This window comes from Poromitra crassiceps (assembly GCF_964638095.1).
Source record: "Poromitra crassiceps genome assembly, chromosome: 4".
NCBI lineage: Eukaryota > Metazoa > Chordata > Actinopteri > Beryciformes > Melamphaidae > Poromitra > Poromitra crassiceps.
This window is the reverse complement of record NC_139626.1, coordinates 52722143-52745710: the sequence shown is the minus strand read 5'-3', so window position 1 is coordinate 52745710 and position 23568 is coordinate 52722143. Positions and strand designations below refer to the sequence as shown.

Here is a 23568-nt window from a genome sequence, read left to right as displayed (position 1 = left end):
ATTACAAAATAACACAAAAGGCATAAAAGAAGTGCCACACAGCACCAGAGAGCCAGAAGCCACTGGGCCCAACTCGTACTGAACACCAGGCATCCCAGCTCCCGATGAAGAGGTAACACACACACACACTCACACGCTGTACAACATATACAAATAAGACTACTTAAACAAAACAAAAACACATAAAAAACACAAGCACTCACATCCTGTACAACATATACAAATAGGCTACTGCAGAGCGCAGGCTCAACTAGCTAGTGGTCATAGAGTCTGTAGATTCTGATAGAGTCGCTAAAACCCACAGCGTTCAAGTGATCGATGGCACCAGCAGGCAGTCGAGCCAAAGCCAAGCCAAAGCATAGATCGTGCTTCTTCATCTGACTACACCGTTTCCCCCGCATCCAGTTGTGTGGCACATCGCATTAATCTCCCCCCTTAAAAGTAAAATAATAATAATAATAATAATAATAATAATAATAATAATAACTTTGACCTAAAAATCCCAATGTAACTCCAAAATAAGACCAACACAGGTGCATTAAGTTAAGTGGGTTCAAAATAAAACTGCATTTTTACAACGCCGTCATAAGATCAAATCAGAATTGGTGACTGCAGCAGTTGCAGACCTCGCTAGTAGTCTATCTGGTCCAACAGACTCCAGGAGTGGCTGTGTCCTGATGAGTTGAAGATATCGTTGCATATCGATATCGAATCAATTCTTTTTGATTCTCGTGATATCAATTTAGCAGGCATCCATCGGCCAGCCTCAGACTGAAGCTAGAGAGATAACGCTGTAGAGCGGCGTTTTATTCTGTTTTTGGTGCTAGTTTGTGAACAGTGACACAGCGTGAAGAAGGACCAGGAGAGGAGAGAAGACAGAAATAGTGGCATTGGCTTGGCTTAGGCTCATGCTGCTGTATTAGTCACAGTTAAAACAGTGTTACTAGGATAACAACACAATGATAAAGATGAGGAATAATACTGCCCGGGTCCTGTTCCAAAGGAGGAGGAGGAGGAGGAGGAGGAGGAGTGAGGTTTCTACATGGAGATCTCCTGAGCAGGAGAGAAAAACATCCTGGTGGCAGAGGGAGAGTCCTGGAGCGAGATGGAGGGAGGAGAGATAGACCGTTAAAGGAGAACTTCACTTGATGAACTTGATTTGAGTTAAGTTGTGGAGCAGTGATGTCATTCTTCATGCACAAATGACATCACTGGTCCACAACTTCAAACAACTCTAATCAGCTCTCAATTATCGGTCGTAAATCAATGCCTTACAAAACGGTTTACAGTTTTTGGACGTGTGTGAGATCGTGTGCAAAATAAGTGAGGATTGTTTCCCGGTGACGTTTTCATTTGTATTTGTTAAACCTTTACTTAACCAGGGACAAGACTCATTCAGATGTAAGAGTTCTCCTTTAAGGCTGATTTGATGATGGGGCGCTCCACACTTTCGGTTAAGTGTTGCTCGACAGAAAGAAAAGTCGCACAACGTTTGTCATTTACGGTATGCTTCGGTCAACGGTTTCAGTCGTCTCCGTGGTAACCGCGACCCGCCCCCTCCTCCCAGCCACAGTCTAGCGACTCGTAGGGCTTGGTATCGCCACCGATTTCCTGATTCGACTCGATTTCCAATTGGATATGATATTTCAATTACAATACCAATTTTGCGTGTATGCAGTTAGGTGAAGGCGCGTCGTACCTTGGAGACCCTCAGAGCTTTCTCTCGACTGCGGGCCAAGTCTGAGCTCTTCACCAGCAGCCCTGTCTTCCCCAGCGCAGGAGCATTCAATGGAGTGTTCACCTGTATACAGACACACACACACACAATTAAAAGTTGTTCATGTGCAAGTTTTGGATAATATGCTACATTTCTGGCAGATATAAAACAACAGCCTAAGAAACTGTAGTTGGACTCTGGTATAAGACATTCATCACAATGGAGCCGATTTGAGCGCATTTGTCAATTAGAAAACATTTGAGCAAAGTGGAACAGAAAGCAAAACACATTAGATATTAAAAATGCCTCACCGCCTGCAGGACTACGTTCTCTTTGCCAGCTTTTCTCGTCGTCGTGGTAACGGTCTCCTGGGACACGTGTCTGCCCCTCCTGTCTGTGGTGGGCTGCTCGCCACGCGCTTTACGCTGGTAACAGAGCATCAGGGTAGAGAGAGACACGAGCGTATAAGATGAACAAGGCTACTCCATCTTAGAATTAGTCATCCCTTATTATGGAAACGTTTTTACATAAAAAAGCACCTGACTATTAGGGATGGGCATTTCTAGCAAAAACACTATTCGAAATTCACTGGCCAAAGTCGACTTTTAATCGAAATTCGAAAATTAATGTAAAAAAAATTAAAAGTGTATTTTATTTTATTTTATTTTTTTGGGAGTGAAATGTTGCATTGTCTCCCCTGATTCTAAGTCTAAGGCTTTATTAATTATTATAAAAAGCTTCTGCTGTCGATTTTTAGCTCAAACAAGCATTGCACCACTGAAGTAAAGAATATGTTACATGACATACACATTTTCGAAAATAAAAAACAGTTTTGACAATCATGAGTGGTTCATTAAATATTTAGTAGGCTCAGGTCTGAGTGCCAAAGGGGTGCCAAAGTCACCCCCTCTCCCTCTTCATGGGATTTCATCTGCCATTCATTTTTCCATAAACCGTGCTTAAAATGCTTATAAAAATTGTTTTACTTGCTCAAACCAAGCGATTCGACTATACTTAGAATCAGGGGAGACAATGCAACATTTCACTGACAATTTTTTTTTCGACTTTCAATAATAAAAGTCGACCTTGATAATAACGATTATTCGAAAATTCGAAATTCGATGCCCATCCCTACTGACTATTGAGACTAAATCAAAGAGGGGCTTGGATAGAGAGCCAAAGTGGAACGTCACTTCCTGCTTCAGCACTGTACCAGAGATTTTCATCCGCCATTTATTTTCCCATAGACATTTCATAAAATGCTTATAAAAATAGTTTTACTTCGTCAAACCAAACGGTTCAGAGATATTTAGAAACTAAAGAAAATATTTTTTCTATGTTTTTTTTTGGTCCGAGTGAAATGTGCTATGGTCTCTCCCGATTCTAAATATAGCTGAACCGTTTGGTTTGACCAGGTAGGACTATTTTTATAGACATTTTACGAAATGTCTGTGGGAAAATAAATTGCGCCTCAGCCCACAGAAGTGGCGAATCCAAACTCAAGAGCGAAATCCTCTCTCGTCATTCTGGTTTCCTTTGGTAGAATAGTATCACAGAACGGCCGGTCGGTAAACATGAGCGACCTGTGTGTGTGTATACTGATGTCACCTTACTGGATTTCTGTTTAAAAAAAGTTTTCAAAAGTTTTTTTTAAACAGTTACCTCTTGATGACATTTGCGACGTTCAAACATTCAAAGCAATAGAGAGCCGCAGGGATGACATATTTTTGTAGTCAGAACGCGGAAGTCCCGGACTTCCTGGTTCTTCACTGTTTCTGTCTATGGGATTTTTCAATGGGTTTTTGCCGCGATGCTTCAAATAAGGTCTCACTACTACACACTGTCGCATAGGCTTCCACGTCACGTCACGTCATCAGCACTCAACCTGGACTGTTGTTGATGTGTGCACTGATTACCCCGGGCTGAACCAGGTGAGGGAAAGAGAATTTCCGTGTTCGTCCTTTGAAGTGGTGACGTTATTGACATATATATCCCCATCGACTCAACAGTGTAGTCTCATTTAGCCGTTTGCTAGCTAGCCGCCCTTTTAACGGCACGTAAAAGCTTCAAAACGCATAAAAGTGGTCCTCGTGTGTGAAGACGATATTACTAAACACTGGTTCGCGTTTGGTTAAGCCAGCGTTGCCCAGAGAGATTATTAGAAGCATTGCACCAAAAACTCATTCAAAACTCCCATAGGCGAAAACAGTGAAGAACCAGGAGTGTTGCATCGATGATTTCCGGACTCGTTCCTGCGGCTCTCTATGATGGCTCATTCTAATCATGCATGATTGCTCATTCTAATGCATGCCAAATAGTAAGACACAACGGTTGCCATTACAATCTCTAGTTTAATCCCATGCATTCCGATAGTTAGCAGAGAAATATGACCAATGAATAGGCTTCTACACTTCTATAGTTTAAGATCATTCTTTACAAGTTAATACAACTAGAAAGATTGTGTGCTTATTTCTAGCACGATTCGCCTGCTCAAGTGCCAGTTGAGCAATTGTTTTTATTATTTTATTTTGCCTTTATTTATACAGGGGAGGCTCTTGAGAGCAAAGCTCTCACACATTGTGTGCTGCACCGTGCGCGGAGCCCTTCGCCTTATTACAGCAGTGAGATATGAGAAGTTAGGGTGGATCTGCTACACAAAATGTGCAACCCCCCCCACCCCCTGCAGTCTCACTTCAACACTCTCCACTATCTTTCAGGCTACCCACAGGGTGCTCCAAGTTACATTTAAGACTTTTTAAGACCCTTTGTAATACCAGTTAAGGTCCCTACACATCGGGAGCGATTTTTTCCGTGCGATTAATTCACACGTCAATAATATTTTCCGAACCTGTATCAGTCAATGCAACCGTGCATACCAACGGCGAAGTTTCGCTGGGCGTTATTGCGGCGTTTTTTTTTTCGGGCCACGGTCAATTTTCCAGAAATTCACGTCCGACGTGTACACATCTGTGGCTGTGATTGACAGGTGGGGGGGGGGAATTCTAACAGCCTTTAGAATTAAATTTAACACTATACCTTGATGAGCCCACCGAAGGAGCGTGAGCGAGGGTGTTTCCTGCTGGGGCCCGGGGGCGTCTGGTGGTCCTCGTCGGTGGGCGTCCCCGAGGTGGTCCGCTTGGCTAACTGCATTATGGGACAGAGAGAGTAACACTTCTATTTTGCAGTTTAGGCGTTATAAACACAAGTCGTTATCCAGTAGGGGTGCGAATCACCAGATGCCCCACGACACGATATGATCACGATACTTAAGTCACGATACGATAGCATTGCGATATGCTAGTATTTGCGATATATTGAGTATTGCGATATACTGTGATTTATTAACTTTTTTCAACTGTAAATTATGTCCCCAAAGGAAAACATGTGGTCAACATCCGTTTTATCGAATTAAATAAAGTTCCCAATCTGTTTATCTCACTTCAATCGTTTTTATTGCAGCAACATGAGATTGTCAAGCAGACAGACTGACCGACGTTGTCATAAAAGCCTGTCGTAAATGTTGCATGCACGACAATTTGTATAATAAAATATCACGATACTTTGCATTCGATACGATATATTGCCACACAAAATAATGCGATACTATGCTGTATCGATTTCCCCCCCACCCCTATTATCCAGACTGAGTGACTTGCAAGTATGGAATGGCGTTACATTTCTAGGTCTACGTTTTCATCTCGGCAGTCTGGCTGTAATCAGAGAGCGTGAACAGAACCTGTCGGATGAGCTTCTTCTTCTTGGCCGAGTCGGGCATGTTGTGGTGCACGTGTCTGAAGAGCTCCTGCAGCGCCTCCTCGGTGTGGTGCTGTGCCGGTGACTGGTACTGCTGCTGAGAGGCGGGCTCCAGGGTAGCCGGCCGCTTCGCCGGCGGCACCGCAACCCGCCGAGCCGGGGAGCCGCTCAGAGACAACAGCTCCAGATCATCCTGGAAGACAAAATAAGGGGGCAGTTAAGCCCAATTGATGCTTTGTCTGCCGACACTTTTGAAATGGCCGCCGACAGAAATGAGGACTTGAGTCGACACTTTCAAGTGTCGGCGAGCAGTGTCTGCTACCTGGTGAAATGTCTAGTGTCGCTGACTACGTCGTAGTATCGCGCAAGTCTGATTGGCTATATAGACGGCACGCGCTTGACTTCCTTGTTTTGGTTTTCACTCGATTGAAATGAATGAACGTGTCCCCGCTATATGTATGACTTCGTGAAAATCACAAAGAACATTGTGACCAATTTGCCAGAGAGAGAGGAGGTGAGTTGTGTGGTTGTGTGTCGTTTATATGCGGCTGCAGCCAAGTACGCTACATCTTGCCTCCGAGGTGGTTTCACTGTGCGTTCCCTCTCTTCTCTTGGCTTTCTGCTTATAGCGTTCGGGTGTCACGTGACCGTTGAACCGAAGCGAACATTCACTGAAGAATAAATGCGACACTTTCTTTTTCGTCTGCGACCATGTGCTGAGCGACACTTTCTAATGAGTATAAATTAAGCTTTAGAAACATCTCAAGCAGTTCACCTTTTAAACTCCATTCAGGGAGGTAAACTCATGGAGTGTGAAAAAGGTGACAGATACCAGCGCAGATTAAGAATCTGCTCATTTTGGGATCAAAAAGGTGACAGTCACCTAAAGGGAGACTAGTTTTGTATCCCAAAAATAAAAATCACGGTAACATGTAAATAAACTCAAATGAACTGGAATCTAGTCTAGTCTAAGACAAGCTTTAATGGTTCACCGACAAATATAATATAATCTGGTGCCAGGGCTGCACGTGTCTGGATCAAATGAGAATCTCGATTTTCTTGTTTAGAGTTGAGATCACGTTTCTCTCAGGATTCTTAATCAAAAACATTTTAATACCTGTACATTTTACTGTGCTCTTCTTGCTTGAGTTGATACAGACAGAAACAACAAAAATATTATAATGACTGTAACGGGGCGGACATATCAGCGCCTAAATGGGCTTCACACATGCAGAATCAAACACAATGTATATTATAGACTAAATTCCAATGAAGTTTAAATTGAATTAACGTTATTAAACTTCTCCAATCTCCAGCTGCTTTAATCCTGCCATCCATCCATAACATATTCTGCGCACACTGACTGCACAGTGCAGCACTATTAGGTAGGCTACTTGGAAATGTAACTACCTGGCTTCAAGTTCCTGAATCTTTTTTCTGGTTGCAGATCTCAAGCCATTGTTTTATGTGTATGAAAATGGGCTGGGCGGACCTATGCACTTAACGAGCCATCATGTAACCAGGTTAAATTACATTAACATTAGCGGCTCTCTCCAGTGCTGGCATAGCTGACATTTGCAGACACAGGTGAGGTGAACCAAACCAGACACACAGGTGAAGCAAACCAGACCATTTATTTCTCCAGCTCCAACTGTAGCAGCTACAGGGCCAAAGATTTGAGCCACTGAAGTGAACCAGCAGGCATGTCCAAAGTCCGGCCCTGGGGCCAATTGCGGCCCGCGGACTGATTTTAAGTGGCCCTCGTCTCGTCTCTCAAAATATACATGTGGCCCTCCACTAGTGCTGCACGATTTGAGGGAAAAGGTGCGATTAGCGATTACTGTGGACAATATTGCGATTGTGATATAATTAACTCATTGAGTGCCATGGACGAGTATGTTCGTCATTTCGTTTAGTAACGTAGAGTGCCAAGGACGAGTATGTTGACGGTGGGACGTGGATCAAAGCATCAGGCATCTCCTGTACAAATATGGGAGCTATTGAAGGTGTATAACCTATTTTACGGACTCATTAGGTGGCGACAGTGCTCTCCAGATTACAGAAAGGTCCGGAAAACTGCAGGAAAAAGCCGTGATCAAAGAGAAACCGATGCATGCTGCAGCCAGAGCCATATAGATTGCTCTGTCTGCAGCTGAAGTTGGCTGCGGATTGACATCAGTCAATCCGCGCCCACAACTGAGCTCCTCTGCCTCTGTCTGTCTGTCTGCATATAGTTTCTCCACACGATTACCCGCCAGAAAGGCAGCACCCGACGCCGAAGGGCCAAACCTTTCCCTGTAGTCCCGTTTGGCATTTCCTTGTCGTGCTGGGAGCCGCCCGGCGCAAAAATGGAGGCTCCGAAAATAGACTGGGTGCGTGTGGGGAGGAGTTTGCAGCTGAGGGGGGGAGAGGGGGGTGGGGCACGCAGGCTCCACAGAACTACACCACGTCACTACATCAGAAAATATTAGCTAGAGTCAGTGAATGTGCTTGAAATGCTTCATTTCACAAAAGGCTGAATATCTCAGCTTATAATTTGAAACCTGTCTTTTTGCTCAAAACAGCCTATCTTCTCCGGCTCATAACTAAAGAACGGAAAATGGCATCAATAAACTTTTTTTGCAGATGATAGAAGAGAGTCTCCCCGTTCTTTGTGCGTGTTCGGTGTTTACATAGTAATATCACACAATATTCTGTGGGCCTCGAGAAATCACTGAAAACGCTCTGAAACTCTGGCACTGGGAGCTTCCGTTCTCCAAAAGTGGCTGGCACTCAATGAGTTAATAAACAAATGGTATCTAGGGATGTGCCGGTATGAGTTTTTGACGGTATGATAACCTTGGACAAAAATACCACGGTTTCACGGTATCACAGACTAAAATAGCTACATGGATTTCATGTACCGTAGTTACTAAAATGGCTACATGAAATATATTAAAACAATTTGAAATAAAATTATCTTTCAAAAAATATTAAACATTTTATGAAGAGAATACAGCATAGATATTTTTTTTACATTACTGTATATTTGCGGAGATGGGAGAAGTCTCCTGCTAGTGTTGATGTCCAGTGTGATGTCAGAGAAACATGTTTGTTTATTTGCTGCGTCGTATGTAACGTTAGTTAGATGAGGCGCACACACACAGACATATATATATATATATATATATATATATATATATATATATATATATATATATAAATAATGGCACCCTTTTGCGGGTATGTAATCGCACATGCTGACATCGCGACTGCGATTCGATTAATCGTGCAGCACTACCCTCCACACGGTATTGGTTATTCTTCAATTTGCATTTTTCCCTTCACCCAACGATGACAGCACTATGATACAGTTTGTACAAGCACCAAGTAGGAGCAGCACATGCAGAACTAATGTTTTCAGATGTAAACAAAATCTTTCGAGTACATTTGGATGTGATTTTTGATTTTATTTTATTTATAACCCATGGGATGCGAGAAGCACCCATAGCCCCCCGGCATTTTCACATGATCTAATCTGACGTCCATTCAAAAAGGTCTGGACACCCCTGATGTACAGTATATAGTTATCTGCACTACCCTGAATAGGTTAAGTTACAGTATAACACAGTAATGTCCAGCCTCACCTTCGAGTGTAATCTAGTGTGGACTGCCTAGTGCCTACACCAGTGATACTCAACTGGCGGCCCGCGGCCGGAATTGCATTTTTTTTTTTTTTTTTTACAGTGCACCTGAACGCAACATGCAAGATACCCGCTGAATAAGTGTCCAAATGTTCATGTCAATTCTGGCCAATACTCCTGCCCAATACTTATAGCATTTCAGTCTGGAATATGGAATATCTTTCAATAATCTATGATTTAGCTGCTAAATTGTCAAATACCGCCGTCTGCTCGCTACCCAGGCACTTATGTATGTACTTAACCTAACTAACTATCCGGTGTGCACAACATTGTCAGACTAAAACTCCGGCTGACACCCCAAAAACCTACAATCCGCTATAGAAAAATGTATACTGATTGTTTATTAACTGGCCCCTGGCCTTCTATCATTTCACGAAAGTGGCCCCCGGGCAAAGCAAGTTGAGTATCCCTGACCTACACTTTCCTCACAGCACAATCTTTGCACAACCGTGTGAATGTGCCAAATGGGGGAAAGATTCAATCAAACCCTTTTGCAGTCAGGTGACCTTCGTCAGGTATCCAGGGTACCCCCAGGGTTCTCCAAGTTCAAATTAAGACTTTTTTTTTAATACAACTTAGAATTAGAATGACATTTAATGCCAACTTCCGTGCCATACTGGCAAACGTATGAAGGATATAATGGAAAATCAGTATGGATTTTAAGCCCTAGAAAAAAAGTAGTGGAATTATTATAATATTCATATTAATACAAGGGACGCGGAAAAGGAAAGCGGAAGTGACGGAAAAGCCACCGTCACTTCCTTTTCCGCGTCCGTTTCGGCTATTCGCTAATAACGTTAACGCATAAACACACTGCATAGAAAACGTAAACTCGTCTCACAACAACAGTGGAAAATTACTGGAAAGTCGAGGTGCAAGTTGCTATTTAGACTGCAAACTAGGGATGTTAATTTTGAAAATTTTCCAAAATCGATAATCGGTGAAAATTAACGATCAATTATCGATTATCGATCATATTAATACTGAGAAGATTTTCAATTTTTTTTTTTTTTTGCAAAATGAATGCCTATGGCAGAAAATACGAAAGACAACGTGTTCTCCTCAATGAACTTTTCATTTCAATGTGTCTCCTCTCCAACACTGCTGTCCCCGGCGCATGCCGGTGTGAATTCCCCATGTTTAAAACAGTTTTGTTGGCACAAAGGCCCGTGCCCAGCCAGAAAACTAGAGACTATATGAAGCTCCACCTCACGTTAGTCGGCTGTGCAATGGAGTGGGGCGAGGAGGAACGAATTCCACCCAAACCTAGTACAAAAAATAAAATAAATAAAAATAAAAATAAAAATAATTAAAAAATCGATCCAAATGCCACAGGATCGATTCCAATCCTTAACGATCAATTATCGATTTTCGATAATTGATGAACATCCCTACTGTAAACAGTGGAGCACGGACGCGGAAAAGTAAGTGACGGTGGCAGGAGACGTACAGGAAGCTGGGAAAATTGGTAGGGCTGTCCCAGAGTCTATTTTTCAAGTAAAAATAGACTCTGGCTTCCCAGATTGATGCTTTGGCAACCTGTGCACATGTACGCCATGGCAATAATGCTTTTTGAATGAGAGAGAGAGAGAGATGAGTATGATCACCGTTATGCTACACTTTTGAGCTGACTGATGTTTCCATTACCTGTAACTCTCTGGTCTCTTTCTGTCCTCCCTGAGTCTGACTTTGCACTGTCACTTCATTCTACATTAAGGAGAGCAACACATGTTATGAACACACTGAATTGGTTTGAATATAAATAGGCTACTCATGTTATGGTCGGGGAGATCGTGGGGATGTTTAGTCCAATAATAACAACACACTCACTTAGTTACGTAGTTAACAGACTTGGATGGCCGTCTTTAGCTTTGATATCCAACAAGCTATCCAACATTAAGCTCAAGTTCAAGTCAACTTTAATCTTCCTGTGCTTCGGTCTCGCCTTGTTCATGCCCCACCCACACACACACACACACACAAACACACACACACACACACACACACCTTGGTCTGGAAAGCCTTGGTCCCAGTGAAGTGCATTCTGGCATACTCGCGCAGGTAACCCGGAGCCTGGAGAAAACAGCGGACACACGCATGGTAATCCATGTCAGTAATCCACACATGAGGGACGAAACATACAATTTAGTTTGAATCTAACTACAGTGCCGTGTGTGTGTGTGTGTGTGTGTGTGTGTGTGTGTGTGTGTGTGTGTGTGTGTGTGTGTGTGTGTGTGTGTGTGTGTGCGTGTGTCTGCATGTTGTCAGTCAATAGACGGTTTTCACAGAATTGTGTTGCTGGTAGTAACCCTAACCCTAACCCAGTACACACACACGCGCTTTAATCTGCTGTTTGTTTGAAATGTCAACTTTACTAGGGGTGTCGCGGTTCGTGTATTCGTCGCGTGAATTCACGGTATGGGCGTCACGGTTCGGTGCGTGAAGCGACACGACGAATACGTCAAATTCAGAAGGTGCTGGTAAAGCACCTAAAACGCTGTTTGAACGCCATTAAATTTAATTAAATTAAACGCCACAGAAGAAGACGCACCAAAACAACACAAGGACCATAGAAATCCGCGTTCACTGAATGGAATGTTTTGGAGAGGAAACATTAGCGGGGGTCGCTCCAGCGTGTTTACAAGCCGTAGCTTCCATGCTACTTCACAAAACCACAACAATATTGAAGCGTCCAGCTATCCTAATGACTTTTATGACTCAGGCGATAAGGTGTTTTGCAAATTCTGTCAACATCAAGCCAAGGAGCTAAGCTTGCTAATGTAACGTTACGTAGCCGCGACAAAGTCCTTTATAGTTGCGGCTAAACGTTACAGAACACTGACAAAGCTGTTAACCTGTAAACAAGCAATTTACATCGTGTGGGATGACAAGCAAGATGCCGTGAGGAAGAGGGGGTGACTCCTTCTCATAGTCCAATAATCCATTACGATGACCGAACGTAATTATGGTAAACAAAACTTGCATCCAATAACGTTAGCGTACTTACTTGGGAAAGTGAAACCCACCCCGCTGTCTGTCATGTACTCTGTTTACAAACTTGTGTACAATAAAGATTTAAAGTGGGAGGAAATGCCTTTGCCCTGTCAAACAGCTGGAATACAGACATCTGAGAGGGAGGCGCACCCCACACTTTGAAAATCGCTGCTGTAGAGTAAAACCTTTTTGTGTAGATTGCCTAGATCTTATTAAATTGTGGACATTTATTCATTCCCACTTATTAGACACTATTTCTGATGGTAAAATGAGCGTAAAAAGCAAAACACAGAATTCAGAAAAATTCGAAGGGGGAAAAAAACAGAATTTGGGATTTGTTGCTTTTTTTATCCGTTGTACCGTATTCGCACCGAACCGTGACCCCGAAACCGAGGTACGTACCGAACCGTGACTTTTGTGTACCGTGACACCCCTAGTTGCTAGGGAACAGTTTGGAAACTAGCTTACAGAATATTATGTTATTGTATTAGTTCAAACCGTCTATAATCACCCTGAAAAGTTTCTGGGAGTGTTTGATGAGGAAAGCCATGCCGTTGTTCAGCTTCTTCAGGTTGTCCTTCAGATCACCAGCTGTCATCTGGAGCAGGAGAGAGAGAGAGAGAGAGAGAGAACATTGGTCAGAAAAAACACCTTTAATTCTACTGTAACTTAAAGCATTTCTTTGAATTTAGACGACTCAATTTAAAACATTCTGAAACTTTCTACAGACTTGTAGAAACCTGTTTAATAGAGGTTTCATTCTCTCCACCAATAAGAATCTGCTCTGATGGGGAGTTGCCAGGTCAAAATCTTATCCATCAGGCTTCTGTGGCTTAATCACATCCATTCATATTCAGACTTGTTGATGTAATGACGTCATACCGTTACGGAGCATAACGGAGAAGTCCCACCAGGAACGTCACGTACGCGTTCCGCGTTGGAGCCGCTCGTGGGCATTTTAGTCAACGTGTGCGATCCCCACCAGGCGCGCAACGGCGCGTATTAGAAGCGTCCCAGAAGCGCCTCGACGCCCCGCTCCGCTAAAGATACGCGGCAGTTCTATTTTTCACGGATGACGCCTGGAAGCTGCGTCAAGCTGCACAGAGCAGATCGTTCAGCCTGGAAGTCAGACACAGCAACTGCTCGAGAATCCGGTCGATTTTCATAATAAAACACCGTGTGCAGACCCAATACAGACTCCTTCTCCTTCTCCCCCCCTCCCCCTGTAGTCTTTCAAGTAGACGAAGAAATGCAAGAGTTATCCTCCTGCTAACAGGCACTGTATGACAAATAAAGACATAATTTCAGCCTACTTACCCATGATTAGAAGAACAACAATCAAGGGAAAATGACCAAATCAAAAGCAAGTCAACGACAGACTGTGTTGTTTGTGTGTTGTGCTCTTTACATCCACCCCATTGTACACACAGTATCGCGCGATCTTGCATCCAGCTGCCAGGCAGCGCTCGGAAGCGCTCCGCTTCTGAAACGTGTGCGGTGGGGCATGCCGACGTGCAGAGGACGGAGCAAAACCGCGGCGCAGACGGAGCGCTGCGCAGACGGGCCTGGTGCGACCAAGGTGCAACGGTATGACGTCATACCATTACGCTGCATAACGGTATGACGTCATAACATTACGCTGCATAACGGTATGACGTCATACCATTACGCTGCATAACGGTATGACGTCATACCATTACGCTGCATAACGGTATGACGTCATACCATTACGCTGCATAACGGTATGACGTTATACCGTTATGCTGCGTAACGGTGCGACGTACAGTATACGCACAGCAACAAGCAGCACGGCTGAAAGTGGCTCCACGGTGGAGGAGTTAAAGCCCCATTCAGCAAGTTTTCCAAGTTTTGCTATTGGAGAAACTGCGCCCTCTGCGTGCAATAGTATCGATAACGATATCGCCGTTCAAAGTCAACAAGACACAGCGCCAGAAAGCTTTATGTACATGTTGTGACATCGGGTACTCACCACGTGATGAAATAATAATCCATAGTTCCGTGAAACATCATTTTCGTAGCAAATCCGCAATCGAGTTACTTCCTGGTTTCCAGGAACACAACGCTGCCGCTCTAGAGCGCATGCGCACATCTTGTCATGGGACGTGGCAGACAAACTGCTCAGTCCCAGGGCTGGACAATGGAGGGCGGTGTGGGATAAATAAAGGCGAGAGTCTCCCTATTACAAGTCAATCTATCATGTCCTATGACTAAAAAGCTCTTATATTACAGTAAGAAATGTCAAAAATCTTACTGATTGGGGCTTTAATTCCAAAAAGGGGAGTGGCTTCAGTAGTGTGGAAGTGGTTTGGTTACAAAAGAGCATTTACAACAAACCACGGTAATATCTGAAGACATATTTCAAGGAAAACTGTTACATTTATGCTGCCATATAAAACGACAACACTTATTTTGTTGCAATTGTATGTTCTTGAAAGTAGTAATAAATGTTAAGTAATATATAAATGTATGTTAATAAAAAATGTTTCAGTATTTTGTCGTATAGTATTTTGTCAACTGCAAGGCTTACATGTCTGGGCCAGAAGACGTGTGGGGCAAACATGAGGGCCAGGTTGGAGGCGGACATCTTGTTTTTGTCCTGCTGCTTGGCGGTGTGGTAAAGCAGGTCCAGCAGCAGCTTGAGCAGCGAGCGGTTGGCCTGCGGTAACAGCAGGAAGAGCAGCTGCAGGGCCTCGATCTGACGCTCCTTGTTGGGGACCGCTGTCTTGTTGCCGTGCTCATCGAACAGAGTCATATCTGGAGGAGGGATGAACAGAGTCATATATGGAGGAGGGATGAACAGAGTCATATCTGGAGGAGGGATGAACAGAGTCATATATGGAGGAGGGATGAACAGAGTCATATATGGAGGAGGGATGGAACAGAGTCATATCTAGACAACCTCCAGCTCAACACATCCTAGACACAAGAAATCATGATAGACATCATATTCATAGACACGCATATATTCACATCTCGGGAGAACCCATAACTGTTCATAACGGACTCTTTCAAATTGCTTGGGACACACATCAGTAAGTCACTCAAATGGAACACCAACACGGACCACATGACCAAAAAAGCCCAGCAACACAAGCTCCTCCTTCAGTTCTACACGGCCATCAGAGCATGCTCACCTCATCCACCATTAGTTTGGTAGGGCGGCAGCAGCAGCACAGACAGGAAGTCACAGTGAAAAAGACCTCTAAGGTCATTGGCAGCCCCCCCCCCCTCCCTTCAGCTGAATCATTAGAACTCAAACGCACCACCAAAATGGCAAATACAATCATCTCTGACGGGTCCCTCTAACCCTGCTCACCACCTGTTCCAACTGTTGCCCTCTGGGCTGCGCTATCGTTCCATGAGCAAAACACCAAAACAGCCCGTTTCAAAAACTGTTTCTTCCCTTTTGCTATAAGGACTCTCTCAACACTTGACTGAGTGCACTAACCCTGCCAGATGTACTGCACTTTATAACTGTAAATATCTGTGATCATTGTCTTGTGGTTATGTGCGGAGTCTGCGCTGCGGACATGGTCTATTATGCGTCATCTGTCTATGTCTGATGTTATTTGACACTGCTGTTGCGCTTTTTCCCATGCTGTACCGAAAACTAATGAAAGAGGAGAGCCGGCACTCACGGTAGGCTAATTTAAAAAAAAGCCTTTTATTGGGCAGAGAAAAATCGGACGTTTCGGCGTAAAGCCTTTGTCAAAAGGTTGACAAAGGCTTTATGCCGAAACGTCCGATTTTTCCATAAGGAGTTGTGCGCTTTACCTCAACTGTACCGAAAACTAATTCCACCGACTGGTCGTGCGGTCATTAAACGATTCGTTCGTTCATGGTAAAATGCTACACAACACGTTTAAGGACACAAGTCATCCTAGGAAGCTTGCTTTAAAACACTTCTGCTTTCAAGGATGGACTCCTCTGCATTTTTTAAATCTCAAACTGATGAATTCCAGCTAGCAAACATACAAAAAAGTAAACACGTAGCATTTTGCACTAAAACCCCTCAAACATTGCTGTCGCTAGTTTGACATCTCCAGAGAGAACAGAAGAGAGGGAAGTAAAAAAACGAGTGTGTGTGTATGTGTGTGTGCCTGTGTGTGTGTGCCTGTGTGTGTGTGTGTGTGTGTGTGCCTGCCTACCTGCTATCTTCAGGTGTGCGTGGAAGTGTCTGTGTGTAAGCAGCGGCTCAGGCAGCTCTCCCAGGAAGGTCTTGAGCAGCGTGGCCACGTCGTTGGGGTGGAAGTCGCCGGACTCCAGGGCAACATCGGCCCCGCCGTTAAGCAGCTCCTTCAGGGCCTGCATCCTCACGCTGTTCCCCGGCACCCGGAACAGACCCTCTACATGCAGGTCTGCAGGGACCAGAGGAGGAGGAGGAGATCAACAAATGAATAGGGATGGCACGATACCACTTTTTCCATATCCGATCCGATACCGATACCACAATCTTGAGTATCTGCCGATACCGATATCAATCCGATCCGATCTTTTCCCCTCGCTTATACAACTAAGCTGTTAATAATAAATTTACCAATGCACTTTGGCAAGATTTGGACTTTTGGGATTAATTATAATAAGGACTAGAGATGGCCCTATTTTGCTGTACTCGTACTTGCCCGATACCGACACGGCCGCGCGCCCGATACCACTTTACACCTAGGGCATGCAACGTGACATTAACCTAGCAAGCCAGCGTCAGGCTCACACAGCTGTTAGTATCGGATCGGACCATCCCTACAAATTAACACTCTAAACATCTAAACAATTCAAAATCAGTTTGTTGCCCTGCCACAGTCCTCCCAGGAATTTGTGATTTTGTGACTGCAATGACAGACTAAGAATATTCAACAAATTCCACAACATTAACAAGCACTTGCAAACTGGCAAAATGAACACAATTTCCCTACATATAATAGCCCAATCAACACAGTGCATGTAATTCTGCCTAATCATCACACCTTTTTGTAGAATGGTCGGAAGATTGAGACTAGGGACGGAGGGATACTGAAAAATTATTCTTATTGAGTACGGTAGGTAGTTGTATAGCAGGCTAAAAAGGTTTTTGAAACGGTTGTTTTTCACAAAAGAATGCTCGTCGATGTGAAAGAAGGTTATATTAAAGGTTGTTTGTTTAATAATTAAATGTGTATGACTGAATGTGTGCTCATTCAAAGATAGTGTGATGAAGAGCTCAGAAGACTATAAAAACAATTTGTTTAGAATGAAGATTTCAGTGTTTCCCTGTCACAAAGGGGTTAATAATAAAATAAAATAAAGGGCTACAGCAAATGTCTATATTTTTATGGGTGGATGTTCTGTTGACATTACATTCCCTTTTCAGGTGACTTTGAAACGCCAATAAGTAGTTATCGTTGTTTGCCTTTGTAGAGAGAGTACAGGATCTACAAATAATTGAGACAGGGGGAATCAGTGGATTTGTAACTGGACTACTCACTCTTGAGACAGGGGAATCAGTGGATTTGTAACTGGACTACTCACTCTTAATCAGTGGATTTGTAACTGGACTACTCACTCTTAATCAGTGGATTTGTAACTGGACTACTCACTCTTGAGACAGGGGAATCAGTGGATTTGTAACTGGACTACTCACTCTTGATCAGTGGATTTGTAACTGGACTACTCACTCTTGATCAGTGGATTTGTAACTGGACTACTCACTCTTGAGACAGGGGGAATCAGTGGATTTGTAACTGGACTACTCACTCTTGAGACAGGGGGAATCAGTGGATTTGTAACTGGACTACTCACTTTTCAGGGGAATCAGTGGATTTGTATCTGGACTACTCACTCTTGCCGAGGTACTCGATGAGCAGGTAGATCTGTGCGATGCTGCCGTCTGACAGAGGGGTCCCAAACACAACGCCCTTCTCTGTACCGGGGACACAAAGCATTGCAGTTCATTCATGGACGGTGGACTTCAGTCCCACTAGCCTCAGATACAGACGGGACAAACTTGTCCCATTTAAAAATGGGCACACACATGGGCATTTTAATTTTTTTGAAACCGGTTTGATATTCCCAAAAAAAAACATATAAAAATTTACACACACAAAAAAAAAGCCCATAAATGACTAATGCGACTGCAGTTGGTGGCAATAATGCACCTCTAAGCTGGTATGCCAACCAGCACTAACATTGAATAAAAATAAGCAGAACCATTTAACTGGAACAACACAGTTTTTATTTCTCATAACTATTCAGCGTAATTTTTCTTCAAACATCAACATAATAAACAAAATAAGACTGTTGCCTACTAGTGCAACTTGAGAAGAGGCTAATATGAAAAATAGTGCAATCAGAATGGATTGGCACTATTTCTTGATTTAAAAAAAAAGAAAAAAGAAAAGGGGGGGGGGGGGGGGGGGGGGGTTCAGTTCGCACGTGATCAAAACGGTTTGGGCTCATACACCGAACCGAACCGGTAAAACCGGAAATAGACCCATGCCTAGGAAGCAGCATGCTACAGCAACACGAACCCCATATCTTCTGGATAGAGGCCATCAGAGGTCATCCCACGACGTCATATGCGGCGTTTGTACAGTGATTCCTCTTGGATCACAATGAGAACAGGAAGATTTGACCTGCTGGCCTGATGGATTGTGAAAGTCGACAAGTCACTTTACCAGCTAAATATGATTTTAGAACAGAATGTACATCCCATAGGCGTGGGACTCCCTAGGGATAGGCACTTGACGATTCGATTCCGATTCAGAGGCCTACGATGCGATGTGCTGGGGACTCCTCCTCTCCCTCCCTCTTCCTCTCTCCTCCTGTAAATACACTATTCAACTTCACTCACATTGCTAATGCACATTGGCACACTTTGTCCACAGTGCACATGTGTACTTACAAGTACAGTAATAGTATTATGTATGTTCTATATATTATATATACATATTTGAATGCCTCAGTTATATATATACCTACATATTGGGTCTTTGCTTGAGTTATAGAGCCCGACCGATACTGGATTTTTGAGGCCGATGCCGATACCAAATTAGGGAATATTCTCAGTATATATTATAGTATATATATTCTCATATATAAAGTATACACATTATATTACACATTTTTTTGCAATGATCCCTCAAATATCAAACACTTGACATATGACTTGAGATATGTAATGTACAAGGCAGGATATTTTACAGCTTTTATCAATCAACTTTATTGTCCAAAATGACATCAATGCAATGAAACAGTACACTGAACTGGCTATTTAATCATTATAAATAACTGGAAATGCAAAAACCCAAATGGAACAAATATAAAATAGAACTTGAGTTCAGAAAGAAATATCAAATACACACAACATGCTGTCTATAACTTAAAAAATACAAAATAAAAAATATCTGCCAACATACCGGACGATATATCGGTCAGGTTCTACTGAGTTATATACCTACAGTATTTGGCCTTTGCCTGTTCTCAAACTTCATCCCTGCTATGCACTCTCTGACCATGAGCCAAACAAATACAAGCAAAACTATTTCATTGGCATAGGTTTTAATGGAGTATGACCCCCATGGTCAAAATGCTGTTTCAGAGGATTTTTCACCCCGACAAGAATACAGAGCCAAAGTGACCGTCGCTTCCTGTCTTTCTCTGTGTAACACCGTCTGAAAAAATATGAATGGTGCTGAACGGAGAGAGACGGTACTTTTTGGATCCCGTTTGAATTGTGCCACGGAGTACACGCATGTTAGATTTTGTCAATTTAAAAGAGAACTATGCATGTCAAAAAAGTTGCAGTTTGTCCTGAAACTGAAACATAAGGTTTAGTTTTGTCAATCGACTACATCTCTCGTGTCGCACAATATACATCACACCATCAACAACATGGACTGGCGGGAGAGACGTCACTTACATGACTGGTTGTGCGTAGTCTTTCTGATTGATAACTTATAGTGCCACACTTTTACCACAAACTGTGACTTTCTTGATGCTGGTACAGAGAAAAAGGCAGGAAGTGACGTTCACTTTGTCTCTCTATAGAATTCTGAAGGGAAACACTGACTTACTTGTTTGTTTGTTTTTTGGCATGGTGAAATTCAAAAATATTTAATATCAGCACAAAATGTTCTCCATAGATAACTTCAGTCTAAAAACATACGCGTCGACTTTCAAAAATAATGTATGTATCCGTCTAACCCAAGTATGTTTTGCTGCGGAGTGAAGGCCAGTTCAGAGCAATGATTTGCTACAAGATGAAACCCGTTTAAGAACATTTGCAGGGAACATTCGCAGGGGTGTGAACAGACTCAGCTTGACTCCAGGCGGATGGTGGCTTCGCCTGCGACTCAGCTTGTTAAGTCGCCAGTGGCACGCCTTATGGCAAGAAGTTGCGAGTTTCGACTTCGTCTAGTCACAAATCATTGATCTGAACTGGGCTTAAGGCAGACATTAAAACACTGAATGGAGTTTGATGTCCCGTCACCGTGAGAGAAAGAAAACAACGTTCAACTGGGGCACCTACAGTCAATTCTAAAAGACGTCACCTGGTTGACCTCTTCTTACCTTTGCGTTTAAGGAAGTTGAAGGAACGAAAGAAGCCGCCTCCATTTCCGCCCGTGGGGGTCTTTGGGCCCTCCTCTCCCAGGAGCTGGGCGAACTCTGTCCCAGGCAGGTCGATGAGGCGAGTGACGTTGCTCAGAACCAGCTCCAGGAAAACCTCTGGCCTCTCGTGACGGAGCTTCTCCACAAAGAAGTCTGGGTTGAAGATGATGGGCGGGCGGCCAGCGTGAGAGCCCCCTGACGCCTCCTCATTATTGATCACCATGCTGCTGCACACTGTCCCACTAAGGCAGAGAGACACACAGTTTGTCCACGTGACGTCACACTGTATTAAGTCATTAGGGATGAAACGATAACGGCAATGTGATAACCGTGATAAAATTCCTTATGATAACCGTGATCAAATTCCTTACGAAATCGTACACTTTGAAAAACGTGGTAAATACTGTCCATCATCAACCAAAGCTGGCAACCGTCTCCCAGATGCAGACATGCAGCCTTGGAGAAATGATTTCAGTGAGTCTAACACAATCCTTTTGGGGCCTGAGTTTTCAATATAAAACTTGGTGAAATGATTTCTGTGAGTGTATTAGTACTTATTGAACATTTTTTGCCAATTTTAACAATACCATGATAATACGGGTAACGTGATCATTTTGTTGTCACCATAATCGTGATATGAAATGTTCATATCGTTTACATCTCTAGAAGTCATGCATGGCATAGCTGCGACCCAACAGGTTGCACCTTGCTTATAAACTGACAACTTTCCAAATTCATTTTTAAGCCACACTGTTGTTGTTGTTGTTTTGTAGTGATTTGTAGAAGATGAAGTGCTGCTTCAGGGATGCAAATCAATTCAGTCACCTTTAGGCTAACGTTAGGTGACAGCCAGCCACCTTTTTCATCCAAAATACGACATGAACGATTTCTGAGTGGTTTTGTGTGTCTGCCGTGCCCTGGTATCTGTCACTTTTTTTCCCTATGCCTGAGTTTGTAAGCCTGGTTAACATGACTAAATCTCTCTCCTACAGCGCCTCCAAAGCCAGAATGATTTAACCCAAGTGGCGTACTAATACCTTAAAAATGACAATGGATACAATTTCTGGCGTGAACGCTAGCTCTAAATCTACTAAACGTAACCTTAGCCATCTCAAGTCCCTTTCTGTGAGTTCTGTGAGTTTGCCTAAGCAAAGCATTGGACAAGCAATAAAGCAGTACAGCAACATGAACGTGTATCTAGCCCTTTAGGTCGTATGATCTGAATATACGAGCGTTCTGAAAAGGGCTAACGTGTATCTAGGTTTAAGTTGATTTATATGCTAAGCCCCATGTAACATACGTTAACGTTTCTCTAAGCTTATGCATGTGGATAAACACGAGAGAAACATGCCATTAACTAGCTAACGACAGGCTAACATGAAAGTAGCCTATTTTGTCAGGCTCCGCTAACGTCTAGCAGTAGTCAGGACTGTCTCCTCACTGGCAAACAGTGGCGAGACAGTCCTGGAAGGGGCTAGCTAACGTCTAACGTTGAACATTCATTATAGTTACTTACTGTATCATTCAAACCGCTGCACACCATTTCTGGCCACTAAGTTGTAACTAGCCTAGCCAGCTAGCGTTAGCTCGCTAACACTCAGCTGCAGCCTGTGGACGGCTACTCGGCTAGTGACTGTTGCGTGCTTGTCAGTTCATCAGCCACATACAGCAATGTTTTGTAATCGCACAACTTCAGCTGTAATCGCACAACTTCAGCTTGACCAGTGAGTGCGCCTGGTACGTTATCAATGTGAATAACCATATGTATCCATATTCAACCCATTCTTACCTCCTATTTTCCGTCTTTTCATCGATATCTTTACCCGCAGCCATGTTCCGTTTGAATCCTCCGCTGTTGTCCTCCAAGCCCCGCCTACATTCTCAGCCATTGGTGGGTTGCCATAACATGGGCGTGACATAATGGCTCCGATTTGCATGTCTTTCACTCTGGTTGGTTGGTTTGAATTAACTGGCTGGCCCAGGGGGCCTTGTCCAGAGGAAAACAACATCTGTTGTGCAGAAAAAAGAACTCTCACTCTTTTTTAGAACGTTTTATGTTTGTGGTTTGTATAATGAATCATCTGTAAAGTAATTCACACAATAGGTAACTAGGGATGTAAATCAGTCACCTTTAGGTGACAGCCACCTTTTTCATCCCAAAATAGGATTTCTGATATCTGATCTGAGTGGTTTAGTCCTTGCTGTAACCCTGGTTACCATAGGACTTGTCTGTCCTGTAATGCCTTAAGTGATAATACATCATCATCAACATCATCATAATCATCATAAAAGGGAGTAAGTGGGCTCTGTGTCTCTGTTTACATTTTTGTCCCACTGATGATGTCACAATGTCTATGACATAATCAGTGAAATGTCTATGACATCATCAGTGATATCATCAGTGATGGTCACTCGAGCAATTGTGATGTCACTGATGATGTCACAATGTCTGACATCATCAGTGATGTCATAGTGTCCGAGGCCAAGCTGCATATGCGAGCCCGCGCAGCAGTGAGCTGCAGAGCGGGCGAGGCCATGCAGGGCTGAGCTGGCGAGGCCACATAGCGGGCGAGCGTAGGCATCGAGCGCGTGTAGCGCGCAAGATTTCTAGTTTAAAAAATGTACAATGGATAAATCTGGCAGCAACAGCAGTATGATCACGTACATTAGAATTATAATTAGAAATATAGCCGCAAGCGGCGATGCGGGGTCCAAGCTTCCGGTGACTTGGGGGGTGTATGTCAGATAATATAGACACTGAATTGCACATTTAGTCAGAGTTGGTATGTGCACGGTTTTTGACGTGCATGCTGTTTT

The 23568-nt window shown here is 43.4% G+C and overlaps 1 protein-coding gene across 1 annotated transcript; it reads right to left on the bottom strand.

Moving 5' to 3' along the window:
• Window positions 1-1038: 1038 nt before the first annotated feature.
• On the bottom strand, window positions 1039-22584 carry arhgap19 (Rho GTPase activating protein 19; the record flags this gene model as incomplete). The annotated part of the gene is made up of 12 exons (XM_083635963.1): window positions 1039-1095; window positions 1700-1801; window positions 2029-2142; window positions 4754-4861; window positions 5454-5663; window positions 11161-11226; window positions 12659-12745; window positions 14696-14922; window positions 16317-16526; window positions 17984-18064; window positions 20713-20993; window positions 22541-22584. 12 exons carry the CDS (start codon window positions 22582-22584, stop codon window positions 1039-1041), a joined length of 1587 nt encoding a protein of 528 aa, XP_083492089.1.
• Window positions 22585-23568: the final 984 nt, after the last annotated feature.